General features: G+C 47.9%; 1 protein-coding gene across 1 annotated transcript in view; it reads right to left on the bottom strand.

Annotated features, from left to right (window-relative positions):
• Window positions 1-19,797, bottom strand: part of ITPR1 (inositol 1,4,5-trisphosphate receptor type 1) — a 142,487-nt gene that overhangs the window by 50,982 nt on the left and 71,708 nt on the right. The window contains exons 37-43 of the mRNA XM_065749454.1: window positions 19,461-19,609; window positions 18,420-18,531; window positions 15,441-15,470; window positions 8,507-8,542; window positions 6,887-6,937; window positions 3,666-3,798; window positions 2,054-2,244 (exon numbers count right to left, since the gene is read on the bottom strand). Of these exons, the coding sequence (XP_065605526.1) occupies window positions 2,054-2,244; window positions 3,666-3,798; window positions 6,887-6,937; window positions 8,507-8,542; window positions 15,441-15,470; window positions 18,420-18,531; window positions 19,461-19,609 (702 nt within the window). The remainder of the gene's footprint in view (window positions 1-2,053; window positions 2,245-3,665; window positions 3,799-6,886; window positions 6,938-8,506; window positions 8,543-15,440; window positions 15,471-18,419; window positions 18,532-19,460; window positions 19,610-19,797) is intronic.

The following is a 19,797-nucleotide window of genomic DNA, read 5'->3' as shown; positions in this document are numbered from 1 at the left end:
AGAAATTGGCAGCACTGCAGCGCACGGACGTTACTGGCTGCAGCCACCGTGTGCCAACAGCCTGCTCCTAACCACAGCTATTTCACAGGCTCCCAACCTGCAGCTATAGACAGCAAACTGAAGACCAAAAAGCCATCTTGCTTTTTGGTGAAAGAGGTGACTTTGGAGATGGATGGAAGATTTCCCTGTTTGTTTTGAGCCGATGAGCTAAGGAATCTGCTTCCAACAGAGACATGCACAGCAGGAAGCAGCTCTGCTCACTCCGTTAGCTCTGGGCTCCAGGACGAGCAAAGGCCCTCTCCATCTCAGGCTGGTGCAGAATTTGTTTTTCCTTCCAACATGACAGTGTGAGGTTACCTGAGGCTACCTGTGGGCAAGCAAGATGAAAGCTCAGCTTCCTTCAGATCTGAGGAGAGCAGGAAATTTCAGGGAGTGATTCTCCCCAAGGATTGTTAATCCCGACACTGTATTTTTTAAGATGTTATAGGATTTTAAACACTCTGTCCCTCCCTTATCACTTGAGAGCACACATACAGGGAAAAAAGAGGACAGTGATTGACTACAGAGTCAAGAGATGAAGGGACCCTAAAAGCTTCCCTCTCCTCTTAGGAGAGGTTTGTGAAACAAAGGAGGTACTGTAGATCCACTGCAAGTTTAAATCATAATTATCTATGAGAAATCACCAGAATTCAGTCTCGTGCCACGCTTCATCACATCTCACCACCCACTGCTACCCAGAGGACAGCGGGGCTGCCCGACTCCAGGCAGCTCTCAGCCAGACCTCCTCCACGGGACTGGATCTGCTTTTGCTGGCAGCTCGGTTTCCCAACAATCAGCAGCTCAGTTCAGCTCGGCCCACAGCTGCACAAGCCGTTCAAAAAGGGGACAAACAGAGCTAACAAAAACAGCAATGTCCATCTTGGCCGCGGCCCATAGTTACATCAGACAAAGCGCGGAGCGCTGCCTTCGATTTGCTCACACACTTATTTCAACAGCTGCCGTGGAGGTCCAGCAAAAATAACGTCACTGCAGGGGCACTTAGCAGCTGCAATGACACCTGAGAGTGGCTGTGGATTTTGGGAAGTTTGCTTCTCAGGACAGAACAAACAATAAAGGACCGTGGATGTGGATATTTTTATACTGGGAACAGTGGGGTCACACGTATGAGGTTTTCTTGGTTCTGTTCTGAAAACGCTATCTGGGTCTTGTTTTATCTTCAAGTACCTGAACGTGTTCCTTATTAGGCACAAGTGGCATCAAATTATAAGGCTAAATCTGTATGTATATCAAATGCTCAGCTCTATCTTTTCTCTGTAAGGAACAACCTGTAAAATCGACCTTACTCAACAAATCACTGACTGTTGTCTTCAGAGACGTGAAACAAATGGAAGGAGGGTGAGGAAAGGGGAAAGCAGACTAGAATAGCTCTACGTAAGGGCCATTGCCCGTGTCTGGAACAAACTGTCTGCAACCAGAATACATAAAAAAGCAAAAGAAGATACTACACAATCAATAATCTTTTGTAGGCATGTTTGCCAAAGTGACATATTCTTTCTGTTTGGAAGAGTACAGCATCTCTCAGATGCAACAAGCCAGTCGCTGTGGATTCGATGTGATTCTCATTTAGGGACAACAAACCCTGATTTAAAACACAGCAGTGAAGCACAGCACGACTACAGTAGAACAGTGGGTTTGGAATTCACCATAGAGTGTTACTTTGGATTCAGGACCTATAGTTGTAAGAGCCTCAAAGCATCTCGCAGTTGCTTACTCCTTACAGTAGTCACATTAACATACACTACAAAGCTGTTTTGTTATACATCCACTCCTCCACATTGCCCTGGGAAACACCTCAATTACCTAGTGCCTATGCAAACATTTAATAAGTTTACTTTTGCATGGCAGGCACTGGTATTTCCCTTAATTACAGGTCAAAGATCATTTAGTCATTTCCCCTCCCACTGCCTAAACATCCTCTGGTTTCCTGGATCTCAAAAACATTTCCCTTCCCAACACGTTTTAGTTAGAGGCTTAACATTTCCCATTTTCCTACCTGTATTGTAGTGTTGCCTCCTTCCAGAAGGGCAATGGCAAGTAGGATGCTCTCATGGAAGACTCTGTCGCTGGTGGCATTCATGATGAGGTCTATGACCAAGTTGGATGCACCTTCTTTATCCAGATGGCACTGAACATCTGCCAAACTCATCTCACCTCGGCTCACTGAACTCGATCCAGAGCTTCCTCCTATAAAGGTGATGAGGGTGGCAGGATTTCAATCTTAGGCTGTCATCAAGGGATGGCACTTCTCTTCTGGCTTAAATTGTGAACTATCCCAAATGGTTTATTACCAGTGGTGAACTCACCTCCCAGCATTTCTGCAAGGAAGGGGTTTGGGTTTTTTTGTTGTTTGTTTTTCAGCTAAGAACACAGACAGGACACTGCACGATGGCACTTGACACTGCTTTAATGTGTGCAAAGCAGTTGGATGCTGGCCCTGAGGAGAACAGCCTGGGCTGGCGAGGAGAAATAGCTACTGCCACAGAAACCTTTGTTGGCAGAAAGAGGGCTGCTGCACTAAAAGCTGAAAGTAAAACAGGTTCAAGGGATGCAAGGAGGTAAAGGCTCTGCAGTACCAGCGAGGTGACAGAGAGAAGGCAGGACAAATTCTAGCAGACAGCAACACCAATGTGTCACGCTGTACCATGGAGGCATAAAACTTCATGGGCAAACACACCAAACAAGATAAGCACACAGGAGCTGGTGGAGGAGGCAGGAAGACTGAGAACTGAATGCAAAATGATCTGGAGAACAGAGGAGCACGACAGCAGGCAGCAGCTATGCAAGAGCAAATGTTATTACACCTTGATTTCAAAAAACAGAGGGAGATCCTTTTCCCCGCTCGTTTGCTTCCAATGGCCACCCTGCAATAGGGCAACCCGCAGTCCGAAGTGGCAAAACCCACTGAGTGCTGTTTGGCAAAACCATGCACAACTGACTGGTTTTTTTTTTAGCAATGGTTTCTAATTAAATGAACTGCACTCTGTAGTTGCCTTCAAAGCTGATCTTAGCTCATCCTGTCCCACAGCATCTCCAAAATACAGCAAAGTGTTTTAGTTTCAGAGGGAGTTCACCTGACATCCCTACGAGCACGTTTCCCAAACAGCATTTCAAGTAGTACATTGATCAGATTTCCTAAGTATGTTCATTCAAACCAAAACAAGATCCAAGGCAGCCCAAGGAAGTCCCAGGAAAGAATAAAATAAAAAGCAACAAAAACTGCTTGCTTAAGTTTGAAGGGCTTTCTCACAGGCAGTGAGGAAAAAAAATAATACTTTTCTTGTCCACATGAAGAAAAGTCAGTTTACGTGAGTAGAGACAGGAGAGCTACGCTCTGCCCAAGCTTAGAGCCAAGAAAAGCGTGGAAGTACGAATTCTTCCCCATCCACTGTGGGCAATTCATTTTTTTTTATTATTATTATTTATTTTTGTAGATTTTGTAAAAACAAAACAGTAGGGGGAAAGCCTTGGGGGAAAGCCTGTGAGACACCGCTGCGTGATGCAGACAGACAGACATCCACAGCCCAGCTCCTGCATCCCCAGCCAACCTCCCTGACCCCACGGCCCAGCTCCTGCCCACCCCAGCCCACCTCCCTGCCCCAGCCCACCTCCTGCCCCAGCTTTCCCAGTGCTGCCAGCAGACAGGGGCCCGTTGCCGAAGCTGGTGAGGCTCTCCCTCCGTCCTGCAGGTCTGACGTTGCCATAGTAACGGTTGACCAAAACTTGCCGGAGCGCCTCGCCCTTGATGCAAAGAGGACAAGGAGAGCATGACTGAGGAACAAGTGAATGAGCAATAGCAGCAGCAGGAGAGGGAGATCCCAGAGATTTGGGAGAGCTCACCCCACTCCTCCCCATGGTCTGGGGCCGCCTGGGACACCGTGTTTGTCTCAAATAAGACTGCAGGTTCCCAGCACTACAAACAGCTGCAGTCCAGGTTTCATCCTCAAGCTTTTTTTTTTTTTTAATAAAAATCACTGCTTCAGTTTTAAATGTCAATAAGCAGAACCTAGATAGCGTCAGCATGAAAGCCAACATCAGAAGGAGCTTCGTGACCCCGCGTCCTCAGCCCCGTCCCCCTCCTGCAGTTCAGGGCCCCCAGCCCCGCTGCAGGCACAGTGCTCCACTGCACGCAGCCCTCCACCCGCAGCACTGCTGCGCCCTCAGCAGCAGTCAGCAGCCGAGCACATGAGTGCGTGGTCCTCGGGTGACCCTGACATCCCCAGGATGTCAGCACGAAGCACGTGCTGCTGTCATCAGCACAAGTCAGGGGAGGGCACAGCACCTCCCAGGTGGAATGTTAACCCACGGGGCTCGCTCCTTTCAGCCTTTGCAGGAGTGCCTGGTAATTGAGAGGGCCGTACAAAAGCTGGCTGTGCTGCTGGAGGGAGGCAGACACGGAAACCCTGCAGCTGGGTTAACACTCATGGAAGGCCTTTGTGCGTTAGGGAAGGCAGCGATCACTGAAGCTGCTGCCCTGCTGATGGACCCGTGCTGTGCCTGCAGCAGTGCCAGCGACACCGAGGGGACAAAGGGACTTTGTGGGGAGCCCCAGAGGTCAGAACTAGTCACCAATCACTTCAGCTTAAAAATCTGTTAGGATGAGCTATGGAATCTTCATCTCCGTTTGCAGAAGATGCCCGATGCTTACTGTCAGCTGTGTTTCACATTAAATGAGTTGTCTGGATATAAATTCAAAGCACTATCCAGTAGAGGGCTGAGCATTAGCTACCATGCAATCGGAGCCTTGTTTTTCCAACTCTCGCTAGAGGCCCTTAAAACACACGTAAGTGTGTTTAAGCACACAGCCTAGGTGTGCTTTAGCTGTCATGCAGACACAGCACTGCCATATGCTCCGACTGCTTCTGACATGAAGCTAGCACACCCCAAACATGGCTTAGATGAAACCTGCCAGGACCTTGCAACCCTCTGACACATCACTTCCAGGCTGAGACCCACAGGTCCCCACAGCACACTGGGATGGCTGCTCCCCACCGGTGGCAGTGCTGCTCAGAGCAGAGCTGCTCCCACCTCCTATTGCTGCGACAGCAGCACTGCAGGAGCTGCATTTTATGGACTCAGATGGGGATAGGGGAAACAGCCGAGGGAGGTAAGAAAAACTCTAGGAGAGCTTTCCAATCAGCTGCTTTCAAAAGGGAAAACAAAGTAAAAAATAAAAATAGGATCTTTAGGAAGTAATAGGAGAAGAACAAAGTCAGAGCTTTTCCAAGGGGCATACGCTTCCTATCACTGCTTGGGCCCAATTGTGAACATGTAGGAGAGGCAAGAGACTGCTCAAAAGCTCAAGCAAACTCAGCCCCCAGGAGCTACTGACTGACTACGACACGACAGCATTTAGCACATGACGGAGTGCTCTACCCACTCTTTCTGTCTCAGTCTGGCAGGTAAGGAAGGATGTGTGACAGAACAAGGCCAAGACAGGCAAAAAATCCTCAACTACGTCTTCCTTCCACACGGGCACTGGTTGGAAAGGGAACTCAATACTTATGTAGCCCTGTGCCAAAACTAAGCTGCAGCTGAACTCTCCCATTGCCCTCTCTGTTAAGCTGACTAGGGTTGTCTCAGCATCCAGCATTTAAAAGCAGGAGCTTCTACTCCTTTGTAATAACACTACAGAGATTACTACTTTGTAGTAATACTATGAAGATCATAGCACACGTGTGACTCCAAGAAGCACTGCTCAGTGAGCTCCCCTCGTCCTGAGCACAGGGGGTAAGTGCAGCTCCTGGGACTGCCTCCAGGCTTTCCTTCACCCACTGCTGAGCAGAAGGCAACGGCTGCTCCATGCTCACAGCAGGTCAGGGAGCAGGGATCTCAGCAAGGTCCTGCTCTGCAGAGCTGCTGCACCTGCCTGGCAGCAGACAAGTATCCAGGGAGCACAAGCAGGAGCTCATACCTAGCATTTCTTGCCTCTATTCTGAAAGCATGCCAATCCACAGCTTCAGAGCTTTGGCAATCCGTTCCCCCGCTCAATATCATTTAGAATTCTAATTGGGATGAAAAACATCACCATTTACTACACATTCAAAACCACTGTGTTAGCTACAAAGTGTATGAGAACGTGTTCAGAAGAAAGGGGAGAAAAAAAAATGTTATTTAAGATACATTATAATTCATTTTGCTGCTCTGTTTGGCTTCACAACAGTCTTCCAGCCACCACGCTGCTGTTATACAACACTTAGATGTGCACAATCTGCAAACGTATCAGATGTTTGGTGGCAGTAAGAAAAAACAAAGATGCTACCTAGAAAAAGCTAGCAGCATTCAGCTGTACCTGCATTCATCATCAGGGTAAACTGACAGCAAGCAGTATACAAACATCAGTAGAACAGATGCAATGCACAGATCAGGTGTTATCAAAAACCTGCCGTGGTTTTATTTAAAACAATAAATCTTTAAAAATATTTAAGAGTGAAGCTGTTCTCAGTTGCCACTCCTAGCTATGAGAGTAGAAGAAATTAAGACGTGTATTAATGATGTCGACTTGGCAGCCTGTCTCCATGAAGGGGGCAGGTGGGGCCAAACAAGCAAACTTCACTGACACTGAGTAATCTCACCGTAACCGTGTGGCCATGCGTGCCCAGAGCAGAGCAGCATCTGAGGCTGAACCTCAAGCAGCCAAGCTGTGCTCTTCCTCAGAATACAACAGCAGGTGCCCAGATGCCCTGTTGTGTAAACACTGCTGCTAGCCACGCTAGCTCCTAACAGGCTGACAACAAGCAGATAACCACAGAAGTGTCTTATATGACTTCACTGTTTGAAAGGAAAAGGTAGAGGATTAGTTCTTAACACGCTTGACTGCTGTACATACCCTTCTGTGATCCTCCAGTTGCCTCTGTGGAAGACTTTGATCAAGCTCCTGCTGCTGTGCGTGTAGAAATTTCATTTTAAACGAGAAAAAACACTAAAGAGACACTAACATCTTTGCACTCATGGAAAATATTAAGGGAAGTCATGGCCGAAAGCAGGGGGGAGATGAGGAAGACCGAGTGACAAACTAAACAACACACGAGCCCTTCCCTAGCTCCAACAGTACTCAGTCAACCTGCCTGCTCCACCACTGGAGCAGAACACATGGCATGCACGTGTGCCAAGGCATTCTCACAGATTTAAAGAAAACACAAGGTCTAACTCATCTTACAGGTACCACATGAGAGTTTTTAAGAACTCGAACCATGCATTATGTCCATGCACACATATACACATATACGCACACACAAACACTCCTTCCCACTTACACACGCTTCCAGTGGAGGCACTTAATGCATCTGATCACAGGGAGCCCCTGCCAAAACCTGTGGGTTTTCCACCCCAAAGCCAAGGACTTCAGAGGGGATTCACTGATACATTAAACACAGTCCCTTGGCACACATAGATTTCCAACTCAAATCCCTCTTACTCCAGCAGTTAAGTAGGTAAAGGAAATAAATTTTCAGGAACTCAGTGCAGATTGGAACTTGCACTTTGTAAGGCTGAAATCCCTTCAAGTTCGTCTTGCTTTAAAGCATTCTGAAAGCACTGGAATATTCTGAAACCACACTATACAGGGACCCATCTTAATCCAGGAGCCATCTTCCAAGAGCCTCAAAGCCGTTCTACGACCACTGAGAATTTCAGCTTACATTTAAACACAATTCCTCAAAAAATACAAATACAGAGGTTTAAAGCATCACAGACTGCATTTTTTTTTTCCTTGGACACTTCAAAACAGAATCAGCATCCTTCCAGATTAGGACGTCTGTGCTGTTTCACTTGGATTTGCTCTGATAAAGGATCCATATGTAAAATCTACTAATGTCACCCCTGGGCATCCCATGCGTTCCAAAATGAGCTGAGAATTCACAGGTTGTGTCTTATCTTAAAAAGGAAACGTACACCCAGGTCACTGAGGAGCCTCATAGAGCAAAGGGACCGTTCACTGCTCCACCACGGCCCTTTGGACAGGACACTCAGCTGCTCTGGGATTGTGAACCTTCTGCTAACTTCTTCTGCCAGCTCCAAACCCTTATCAGAGGTTTTAAATACGTGAGATAAGGGGAAAACAAAATTCCTTATAAGGAGTCATAGAAATGAAGCCTTCTGTTGCTAACAAGGGAGGATTTCAGCAGATACTTCTCAAAGAGCCCCTCTATTAAAAGCAGATCAGCAGCTGATAGGCCTGCTCTACCTTGGATGTGTTGAACTACTTGCCCTTTGGGTCCCTAGCTTCATCCAGGAACAGCAGATTAGGGACTGCTTTACATTCTTCTGTGTCTTTTCAGACTATCTTGCTGATGCTGCACCAGACTGAAGCACTCCAACCATACTTTGCAACGTCTACACCACTTAAACACACATTTCACAGTCTTTTTTCTAGCAACAAGACACTCCACCGGGACTACTTCGAGACACCAATATTTGCCTGCAGCACAAATATGGGTGGGTGACACACCTCTACGGAGCTTTCCGCTTCTGGAGGTTGCGGCAGCTAGTTGAAAGTAAAATGCAGAAAAATTAGTCATTCTTCAAGATTCTTTCATCTCTACAGAAATCGAGCGGTCAACACTTACAGGGGAAGGGAATCAGCAAGCTACTCAGCCCCACCTGAATCATCACTAATGAATTGTGGCATAATTACCACGTACGCCCTCCCAGCCACCCACCATGCCCCTCAAGTTTGAAAATGGAGCTGGTATCCTTTGAACATCCCGAACCACTTTGCATAAGCACAAAGGCACGAGCTCAGAGCTTCGGGTGCACACAGGACCCCAACCCAGAACTGCACTGCTGGGCAGTGTGCTCACACCACACAGGTGGGATGTGCCCCTTGCACACGGGGAACGGCAGCACACACATCACACAACACAGTGCACACACCCCCAGTGGGAAGCAGCGAGTGCTGTACGTCACTAAGAGAATTAAGAGGCCTGCTCAAAACGGTTCCTGTGGGTTCTCATCTAGAAATGTACTTTCCCTGAGATAAAAGATAGGTGATACAGTACCAAACTGCACGAAAGATAAAGCTTAATGGTGACAACTTCTCAAATTTAAAACACCGATCGTCACATTGAGACACTGATGAAGACAAGCAACTTTCATCGGGAAGAACTCGGACATACAACAGAGACCTAAGCACTCAAACAGAACTGCCTGTTTAACTGTGGCTAAATTCATTTAACCTCTCAGGAGCAGACGCTGAGAAATGAGGCTCTGACGATGCAGCAACTCCCAATTAAGCCAGCTGCTGACTGCCCCTGGGCACACAAACTAGACAGACAAATGGGACTCAGGCTGGGAGAGCTGCTGCAGGGCTTCAACCCGACATCCGCTGCGGCTGGGAAACACACGGCTGAGAGCGGAAAGCTGTGGGATTCCAGAGCCTAAATACGGTGAGATCCTGCTTCCCAGGAGGGAGCCAGTGAAGGGAGCCCATCCCCAGCCCCACGTGCAGGGGCTCCTTGGCAGGAAGCACCGCTCTCCTCCTAATGGACTTTCCTCCTGGCTCCTTCATGCAGCCTTCGGTACACCGCTTCCTTGCATTGTCACCTCTCTTGGAAACCACACAAGCATGCAAACCATTTCTTTCTTGGCTAACTTGGAGCATGGAGTACTTGAGCCAGAGGACCAAAAGTTAACAGGAAGACCCTCATTTGTGCAGAGGAACACACAGTTCCTGCTCAGCGTGCTCTCCTGAGCACACCCTTGGCTGTGCACAGACTGGATACTGGGAAAGCCACACCGAGTCTTCAGTGAGTCTGGGCACACTGTCCTGACTCCATCAGTACAACCCGCCCTGAGGCACAGCAGAAACCACCTCCCTCACTATGGGTTATCAGCAGCAGCACGTACATTGTAAGGGATACTGGGCACCTTCCTTCCAATGGAGACAGAAGCTGGGAGGCCAAGTGGACACGACTACAGCTGGACTGCAGGTTCCAAACAGAAGTTCCCCAATGCTCAGGCTACACCATGACCCCTGGTTAACCTACATGTACATTTTGGGGTTGAAAATCAGCAGAGACAAAAAATAAACACAAAATCAATTTGATCTTCTCAATGTAGAATGGAGAAATAATTACTCCATTTCACAGACTCCAGACCTCCCCATTTCAGCCCAGACACACGTGCACGTAGAGCGGCATGTCAGAGCCAGCCCCACAAACCCATCTGCAAGCGGAAGCTGCAGTCTTGGCAAGGCTCCATCCATCGTTTCACATCACCACGGCCTTCAGCAATCCTTCAGTAAGAACATACACTCCTAATGCTGAAAACGCCATTGTTCTCATCAGAAAGGGTTAAAACATTGAGGAATTATGGCACTGAGCTCTGCACTACCCTCTGTACTACGAAAGCAAAGCGTTTGCTGTACAAGAAAAGGGAAAGCAGCTGGAAGCAGTCATGCTGCTACACTCCTCGTGCCCCCACATTGCTCAGCTGTCCACCCAGCAGCGAGGTGGTGGCTCCAGGAAGGGGTGCAGGGTGAGAGCAGCCAGCTCACAGCTGGAAGGCAGCGGGGCAGGGCACGGCACAGTGCCCTGACTCCTCACCAGCAGCAGCAAAAGCTCCTTTCCACTTGCTGTACAGGAAAACCCCTTTTCCTTTTAAGTTTCCATTCCCACAAGGCTGGTGAATAAACCACTCATCATTAGCCATAACAGGAGAATTACATTTCATTGGAGCCACTGGTGACTGCAATGCCTCTACCACGCGGCGCAGGCGACGTGTGTTTCCCAGAGCAGTTTTTATCTGACTCAACAGTGGATGTGTCCACCTCAGAGCCCTGCAGCAGTGACAGCTCAAGCCTGAACTTGTTGCACCCCAACTTCATGACGTGTGGAAGAAGTTCTGGTCTTTTTCTTTCTTGCTGATAGAAAGTAAGTTTTGGAAGCAAATGAAAATAATAAAAAAAACCCACGATGAACACTGATGAAGTCAAGCACCCAGCACTGCAGGTAAAGGGAAAACAAACTGAGGAAATGCAGGAAGACTTCCATCCAGGTTTAAAGCCTCAGGATTGCTTTTCTCATTAATTTTCTTAAACTCAACTACGCAGTGGAAGTCCAGGACAGAAGAACTGAAAACACTGAAGCACATTTAATAAGAAGGGCAGAGATTCCAACTCAAGTCAATGGGGTCTCCTCCAAAGGACAGCTTCAGCAGCGCAGGATGGGAAACAGCATCACACTGTTCAGTTAAAAATGGCTGGAAAGCAATTTTATGTGCACACGTTTGTGAGCACATGGATAAACACTTCCAAAAAAAAATAAAATTCAGCACAGATCCTTCTGTCTTCAGCCCCATTGAACTTGAGGATTTAATTCCCAAAATGCTTGAAGGCAGAAAGCCTCTTCCATTTCTTCTCACTTGGGAAGGCTGACCATCTTCTCTACAAAGTCTGCATTAGTAGTTTTAATTAAGCAGTAAGATGGTGCCAATTTTTTCTTGTTATTTTTACAAACAACTAGAAGTGTTCCAGTCTCCTTTTCCAGAGAGCTTACCAATTCCAGTTCCAGTTTGTGCAATAAAAACAGTCCAAAGATTGCAGGATCTCTGAAGGAAAAAAAATATAAGGCAGCCCACAAAAATTTATGAGAGCCTGCATTTCCTCTCCTGGAGACATAACAAGTGAAGCACTGTCTAAGAGCAAAATACACAGAGATGACCTTGCTACCAGCTCTCCTTGCAAGGAAAACAACTGAAAAATGCATCCCTTCAGAACGTAAGAGGTTAATCATTTTTCCAATTTCACTGATCAAAAGGTGCACAGTGCAGCCTACATTCTGCACCTTGCTCAGCTTTACAGGTGATGAATGGCATCGTGGAGGTTACTCCCTTTGAGCCAGGAATTTGAGATCCCTCTCTACCTACTTGAAACCTTAAGACCAAAGTGAAGATTAAAACCATAAAGATAAAAACCATAACCTCAAAACCATATGGAGAGGGCTCGCAGACGTAATTTGGTGTTGATTGTTCTGTCAGCTGCATAAAGCATCAGTATCATAGAACGGGTTGGGTTGGAAGGGACCTTAAAGACCTGCCTGTTCCAACCCCTGCATGGGCTGAGTGCAGCTCAGGCTGCCCATGCCCCACCAGCCTGGCCTTGGGCCCCTCCAGGGATGGGGCACCCACAGAGCAGCCTGATAGTGAATTAAAATAGAAATCTATAAAGCAGTTTTACTCAATTCCGTTATTTTCCTTCAAACCCTAAAAATCCTCAGCATCAAATGGAAACTCAGGCTGCTGCGAGCGCTGAGCTGGGTCTGAGGTCATTGCTGGGGGCAGGACCAGGGGCATGGCCCCACAGCAGCCTGCTGGAGCTGCTCATCCTCACCCCACTGCAGCCACGGGGCCATAGGGCAGCTGTGTGCTGACAGCCAATGCTGCAGCCACCGGCACAGGCTGCTGGCAGCCACGGCCCCGAGGCACTGTAAACAGCTCCACCGCCTTTATTGGCAATTACTGCTGAAGGTCACACATCAGCAGCGAGCCTAAATTCCAGGAAAAAAAGCTGTTCTTATGTAACTGCTGCCTGAGCGTTGGCAGGTGCCCAGCGGAGCAGTTCGCTGCAATGTGGCTGGGAGGAGTGTGTGTGTGTGTGGGGGGGAAATAAATAAATAAATAAATAAGAAAAGTAGGACATCTCCCAGTCACATTCAGCATCCTGAGCATGCCACCTGCAGGTCAGCACTCAGACTTCCCACCTTTTTAACCCACAGCAATGTTCACGCACTCTTCCAGGACCTCTGCACTTCACTGCAGCTCAGGTGTCCACTGGGGCCAAGGGGTGCAGCCCAGCCCTCAGCTTGGGGTTGGAACTGCAGAACCCACACTTGTCTTTGGATTTGGAGTTCTCAGTAGGTTGAGGATCTAATTAAAAGCAAGCTAACCCCCTGTCGTAATCAGACACAACAGCTCAGTTATCACTATGGGCACAGATTCACACTAGGCAGCACTTAAGAAGAATTTAGGTTGGTCTTGCTGACAACTCCTCCAGGAACAAAAACACAGCAGTGCAGCCCTGAGAGGAGTTCATTAAGAAAGACTCAGCCCAAAGGCACATACAGAGACCAGGCCTGTCTCCAGCCTTGGGGTTCACATCTCTATTGCTTGAGGCATCAGCATGGAGCTGAAGCTCTGAGCTCTGCAGCCCCACCTGAGCCCAGCCCCAGGGCAGGCTGCGAGCAAAGTGCTCCCCAGGCCTTGGCAATGGGTTGTTGGGGTTTTGATTTTCATCAAAGCAAATGCTATTTCTCCTCAACCTTAAGATATCACTTTTGCTCTTTATTTTAATGCCAGCCTCATGCAGATCCTATCCCCTGAGGTCTACAGCTCTACGGGAACCTGAATACTTTGGAAATACTGCAATGATTGCTTTCCTTCTTAATGCTTCACATAATCCCTGTCTGCAGAAGAATGCTGCATGAATCCTGCTGCAGTAGTGGATGCTGGAGAGCTTGGAAAACATCTACAAACGCATAAGAACTCCACCAGTTCTCCTTGAGAGAACTCCAGCTCCCTCCTGTCCCTCCTTCCCGGCAGCGATGCTAAAAGCAATCTCGGGATAAATCCTTCAGCAGAGAGCACAGAACTGGGCCAAGTGAGGGCAGTGGGATCAAAGCACTCTGCTCGCTCTTGCACCGCCAGCACAGCTCACACCCGCCCCGCTGATCCTTCCTGCTCTGCAGGGGATTTCCTGCCCCACGGTGGATTCCAGAGTTATTCACTTGCTGAGAAAGGCACTCCCTTTCTTCACCTTCAAATGCTAACAGGGGCTGTAGCTCCTGTTTGCTTCCTGTCCTAAGTCTCTGTGATAAATGTATGCACCTTTCCATGTCATGGGGTGCACCGAAATCGCCCTTGCAGCATGAGGAGCTGCGGGGCACAGACTGCCCACACCGCCACAGACATCCTCTGAAATCAAGCAGCTCTGCCCTGTTATTTTATTGCAGCCTTACCCCGAGGGGATAAGGAGCTCTTAGCTGGACAGCAAAATTACATAATGCAGAGCTAGGCGGGGAGGGCATTTATTAGCTCTACTGACACCAGAAATTTGTGCTGTTTGCCCTGCACGTGTACCAGGGGTGACTGAAAAAGGGAACACCAGAAATGCCTTTGGGAATCAGCAGTGGTTCCGGACCCCTCCGGATCCCCTTCACACACATCCTGCACCTGTGCCCTCCAGCAGCTGCTCCACCACAGAGCAACATTCCAAGATCCCAAACTGCTCTGCTCGCTCCGGCTGATTTATTGCAGGCAAAGGCAGCGTGTTACAGCCAGAAACTAAGAGAGAGTTTCATGTTATGACTTAATTTGCAATTAAACAATTCTTTGTTTCGTCTGAAGGTTCTCCAAGACAAAATGCTGCTGCTATTCTGGGATGTGGTGCACAACCTGAGGGTCCAGCACCTGACAGAGGTGTTCATGTCAATGGGATCATCTTTCCCCGAGACTGCTGCTCTGCATTCCCCAGGTAAAATGGGGAGAAAAGATCCCATTACAAAAGTAGTTGGCATTTCAAATACGATGTGGTTCTCAGAGCAAAGTTACCCAGATAAATGCAGCTGATCAGCATCCAAATGGAGCTCTGCAGAAAGTGCCTTAGAGTTATCATTTCTTCCACTGAATAAACAGGAGCAGCACTGTGAGCATTTTAAAGGCTTGAATTTTGTTGCCTCGGTCGGCTTAGGAGATAACACAGGAAACAAACCAAAGAGGAAAACGTTTCCATTTCCCTGGCATTTCAGTGAAATGAGATGCCAGTCCATCACTTTCTGAGCATCAAACATTGATGTGAAAAGAATCCCAATATTTGTGCCCACACTGACTTTCTGTGGCTGCCTGAAGAAGCTGCAGCAGCAGAGGCAGCTCAGAGCCCCGAGGCTTACACCAAACACACTGCTTCTGGAGTCCTCAGAAAGCCACACAGCCTTCCCTTGCCTGCAAACTGCTGCACCAGCCCCAGCACGGAGCAGTGCCTGCTGCCCTCCAGCTGCTCCTTGGGAGCAACCCACATCCCCCCCCATGCAGCTCGGGCAGGGGCTGCTCCTGTGGCCTCCCAGCTTCCTTCACCTCCTCTCCTAACACCCCGACGAGCAGCATTCAGCTTTCCAAAGAGCTGAAGGGACTAACACACTGCTGTGTAGCTGCTGAAGGCTGATGCTGCTCCAGAGGCACCACGATCCCAGAGCGTTAGGACTGATTCTCAAAGCAACGATATATGGGATTAGTTACAGTAACTATTCCCATTGTGGACACACGGCAGACTGAGACCTCCACTACTGCATTGACACAGGCATACAGTGCTGGAGACAACAGGACAGGTCACAGGCTGCTCGGGGAACGAACACCATACAAACAACACTGGAGAAGAGAATTAAAATTAAAACCTCAGCATTATCCAATTCAATGGTAATCTGCTGGGAAAAAAAAAAAGAGGGGGAAGAATTGAAAGCAAGCATTAGTGAGAGAAATCACAAACAAATCTCACGTTAGGATTTTATCAATCATTTAACACTGACGCTGTAACCCAATATTGTGCTCATTTTGTGGCACTGCTTTGCCCTGGGTGTGCTGGGTTTCCAGTTTGGAACAGGAGCAGAATTCTGAAATGGAACAACTGAGCTCATCATCTGGTCAGCAGCAGGACGAGGTGCATGAATGACATGTTTTTACTAAGTAAAAAACTTGGGTCTAGCCTACACTGTCAATGGAGCAGAGCTCTCAGCATATTGCATGCACCGCAGTACGCTCCCCATCCCCGAGCGCGTGCCAAGAGCAGGAGCCTTCAGCACTATGTAAAGCTTCAAGCCTTCCCACAGGCTTCTGTGCATCTGTGCTCTCACCACGCTTTTTGCATGCTGCAGAGGAATCCCAGCTGTTTAATGAAGGCCTCAGCTAATGGGATGAGCCAGCGCCGTGCTCTCGCTCCGTTCCCACCTCCAGAAGGGACAGCACGTGGGCCAGGAGGGTGCAGCACTTCTACTGTTTGTGCTGGAAGATTCAGTGGGAGAGGAGGAGTGGGGCCTTCTATAAATCACACTGCCCCAGCAGCAGGGCACAGTGTGCCAGCAGAACTGCATGCCGTGCCCGAGCTGCTCCATGCTCTGCTGCTGCTGGGCACTGCTGGCAGCAACCCCTCACACCCAGCTGCACACATCTGGATGTAAGGCCTCCCAGCTTTAGAACGGGTGGGTAAGACTTTCCTCCTCCTTTTTACACTCCAGGATGACCACAAACACAAAGGCAGTGCCTGGTGACCACGGTTGTGCCTTTCACGCTGAGGTGGTGGTGGTCCTACAGCACCAGCAGTCTATCTGGAAGCAGCCAGCTGCTTTCTCATACTCACAGCTCTGCTTCAGGGGGTCTTCTTATTTTGCATTACGTAACTGATCTGCTGCAATGCATTTTGTACACTTGGAAGCTTGAGAATCTTGTTGGACCCCCAACAGTCCATTCCACAGACTGTGCCCTCTGGAAGTGCCACTTCACCCTATTTGTATAAAGAATTCTAAGCTACTCTTGTAAATGAATTTCCATTTAGAAAAGCAGAGGGCACTAAGAACTCAAAGCTCTTCTTTTTGTTTGTTTTTCAGGTAAAATAAATAAAACCTCCACCATTTATATTCCTTCAACTGACCTTGGAGAGCCTCCCTTGGCTGTTTGTTAATGGGAAAATGTACATGTAAATTCACTAACAAACTGTAACACCAAATCTGACTGTTTCAGCTTTTATATCTCCTTGTTTTGGGCACAAGAAAGTATCAGCAAGCACCAAAATTGCCAAAACAGAACACCTCACCCAGCTCCCTTTTGCTGGAGCAGCCTGACTTGCGCCAGCTCCAGCCAACCCCTTCCAGTCCTGACCCTCATCATACTGCACATCTTCCTGAAGGGACATCGGGGTTGAAGGCCTCCAGCTGTACCAAGAGGCCGAGCAGAGGTCAGAAGATTGCCTTAAGGCTTCACAGGGAGCGAGTTACGACTCAGCACAGGACTCTGACACTGTTAGTAGAGGTGGACAACTCGTGGAAAACAAGCTGAAAGCTGCAGCTGCCCCATCCTACTGATGAAATGCACAGCCACAGCCTGGAGGTGGGCTGAACCCCATAAGGTGCAGCACATGGGAAGGGAGCACGCCCTGGCCATCCCTGCCCTCTGGGCACTTTCCTAGCAGCCTCTCTCCATCCTGCTCACTGTGTGCTCAGCTGGATGCACTCGGGTGCAGCCCACGCATGTGCACGTGCACAGCCACATGCGTGCAGCCTCCCTGCTGCGTTTGCTCTCCCAGCTCCCCCAGGTCCCTGCCTCCTGCTGAACTGGCAGCACAGCACCGTGTTCTGCTCCTGTGTCCTCCTTCCCAGCTACACCAGACAAAGCAGAGGTTGTGTGGGCCATCCCAGGTGGGCATTTACCCTGCTGATGCCAGTTTCCTTTGCTTTCGCAGCTTCTCCCTTCTTCACAGCTGCAGCTATAGCTACAAACAGTTAACATTCATATTCATATGAAGCTGCCTGAGCTCTAAAGCTTTTGCCTTTTTGGGCTGTGAATCCAGCTCTGTGCAACAACTTCAAACCCTACAGCACGTGCTCATAGGACACGAGACACCATCTGCTCCCAGGGACAGGCTCCCAGCTGCAGGGAGCATCCTTCCACACCACTGCCTCCCAGCCCCAGCTGCCAGTTCTGACCTCTTCACGAGCACGTTCACCCACAGGCTGTACTGCGTGCCTGCTGTGTGGCGTGTCGTTAGGATGGATTGCTTCAAAACATGTAGGAGATACTTTAGATTGGGAGACTGAGGACTGCAAGGACATCTAGATTCCCAAACACAGTGGCAAAGACACACGCTTCCAATTCAGAGAATTGGTCTGCAGCTACAGGAAAACATTCCTCACAACTAAAGAAAGGAATTATATGTAGGAAAGATAAAGAAGAGAAAGGAAAATACAGGGGTGGCTGTACAGACAGTTTCCATCTGTAACTCACAAGCTGATGACTCAGATGTATGTAAATTAAAATCAAACCACAAAAAATCCTCTTATTGCAAGTGTATGTGACCTGATGAAGAGTTACCTAGACCCAAAAAACAGACAAAGGTTATATTCTTTGTAAAAAGGTAACCACTGTTAGCAACCGCAAGAATTAGAAGTTAAACTTGCAAAATTCAAGTAGAAAACAACAGAGCCAGGCTTACCTTTCCAGTTCTATCTGAAGTTGTTAGGTGAATAAAAGTTTTTTGTTCCTCCTCCAGCACAGAAATGCTTACACATACAAAACACAGCTTGAAAAAGCCAGAAGTTTATTTCCCCTTACTGAATAACAAAGGCAGGGTTGAACACGGAATGGCAAACTGTGGATTACATTACCTTTTCTCCATAGCCTCTATCTTTGGTCATCATTTCCCTGAGTGTCTGTAATACTTTAATGCACAGTTTCTCTTCATTTTCCTCTAGCAGCTGTTTAGTGTGCTTTATTAATCTGAAAAGAAACAACCAATTACAGTTTAATAGTAGCATTCTAACAGTGGGATACGTGGCTCTCTTACCGAATTTAAGCTGCAAACAGGGTTTTATTAAAACATAATTCTTTCTCCACTTTATAACTATTTGGGGAATATTCCCTCAATAGCAACATGTAACAGGCTACTATGGGCTTTGGTGAAGCTGTAAAGGAAACGTGTAGTCACTAGCAGAAGGAGAACTAGATAAAGCCATCTGATAACAGGCAGAAAGGAATCAGAGGAAGGAGCCATATAACTTAAGACTTGATAAATCTCCAGAGCACACACTAACAGTAAGGAGAAAACTGTTCCACACACTGCTTTGTTAAAAACATACTGGGAGTCCTTATTAGCACAATTAGAAACCCTCTCTACCCAGTGTCTGTTAATGACTCAGTTACCTAGTTTCTGCGATCCCTGTAGATAATCCACCTCTCCAAGAGATGATCTGAGAACCTGGAAATCTGCCCTGAACTGCCCTCCAAACGAGGCTGTACCCTCTTCTTTTCCTTCACATCAAACCCAGGCATCTGAGTTACGTGATGTGTGAGATAACAACTGACTCTGACACAGTCCCTCAGCATCAAGTGCCACGAGGACCAGCACTGTGCAAACATCATTAAGGCTGAAGATAAGAATCAGCTCAAAATTGTATCCTCATTTATACGTGCTGGATGTAATGCAGCAGAGAGGCTCCTAAGCAGAATCTCTGAGAAGATATCAAACAGTCTTTCCCCTCACCAGGAGCTCACCCTCCCCCAGATGAGGAGCACTATTTACCATAGAAAGAAATACCAGCATAAAGCTGGGCAAGAACACAGCCCTCCGTGGAGCATGGGGGGAAAACTGGTAAAAAGCCAGACATTACCAAAAACCTCCCAGCAAGTCAGATCTCAGGACTACTTACTTGCAAATGAAACCTCCGCTCTCACATTTTCTCCTTGCATCTGTGTTCTCTGGGAAGAGCAGTTCAGGTCTGTGAAGGACATCTACCAGTACTGACAACTCTGCTTGGACAAGAGGACGTAAACGATCCTCTAAAGCTGATACTATGTCCTAGAACATAACCATATTGAGATTTTAAACAATCATTAAACACGTATGTAGTTACATACAAATTAATTTTACAGACCGATAAAGAGGAACTGGACAGTAAGGTCTGTCCTGCCTGGACACATTCAGATTTGGTCAGAAAACACCAAGTTTTATTGTTTAATAGTCTCTATATAGAAAGACTCATTTTC

Source organism: Cyrtonyx montezumae, unplaced genomic scaffold (assembly GCF_038088225.1).
Source record: "Cyrtonyx montezumae isolate F1298 unplaced genomic scaffold, pur_monq_1.0 scaffold_6, whole genome shotgun sequence".
NCBI classification, from domain to species: domain Eukaryota; kingdom Metazoa; phylum Chordata; class Aves; order Galliformes; family Odontophoridae; genus Cyrtonyx; species Cyrtonyx montezumae.
The sequence above is the reverse complement of the archived record's forward strand: the minus strand, read 5'-3'. Positions and strand labels throughout refer to the sequence as shown.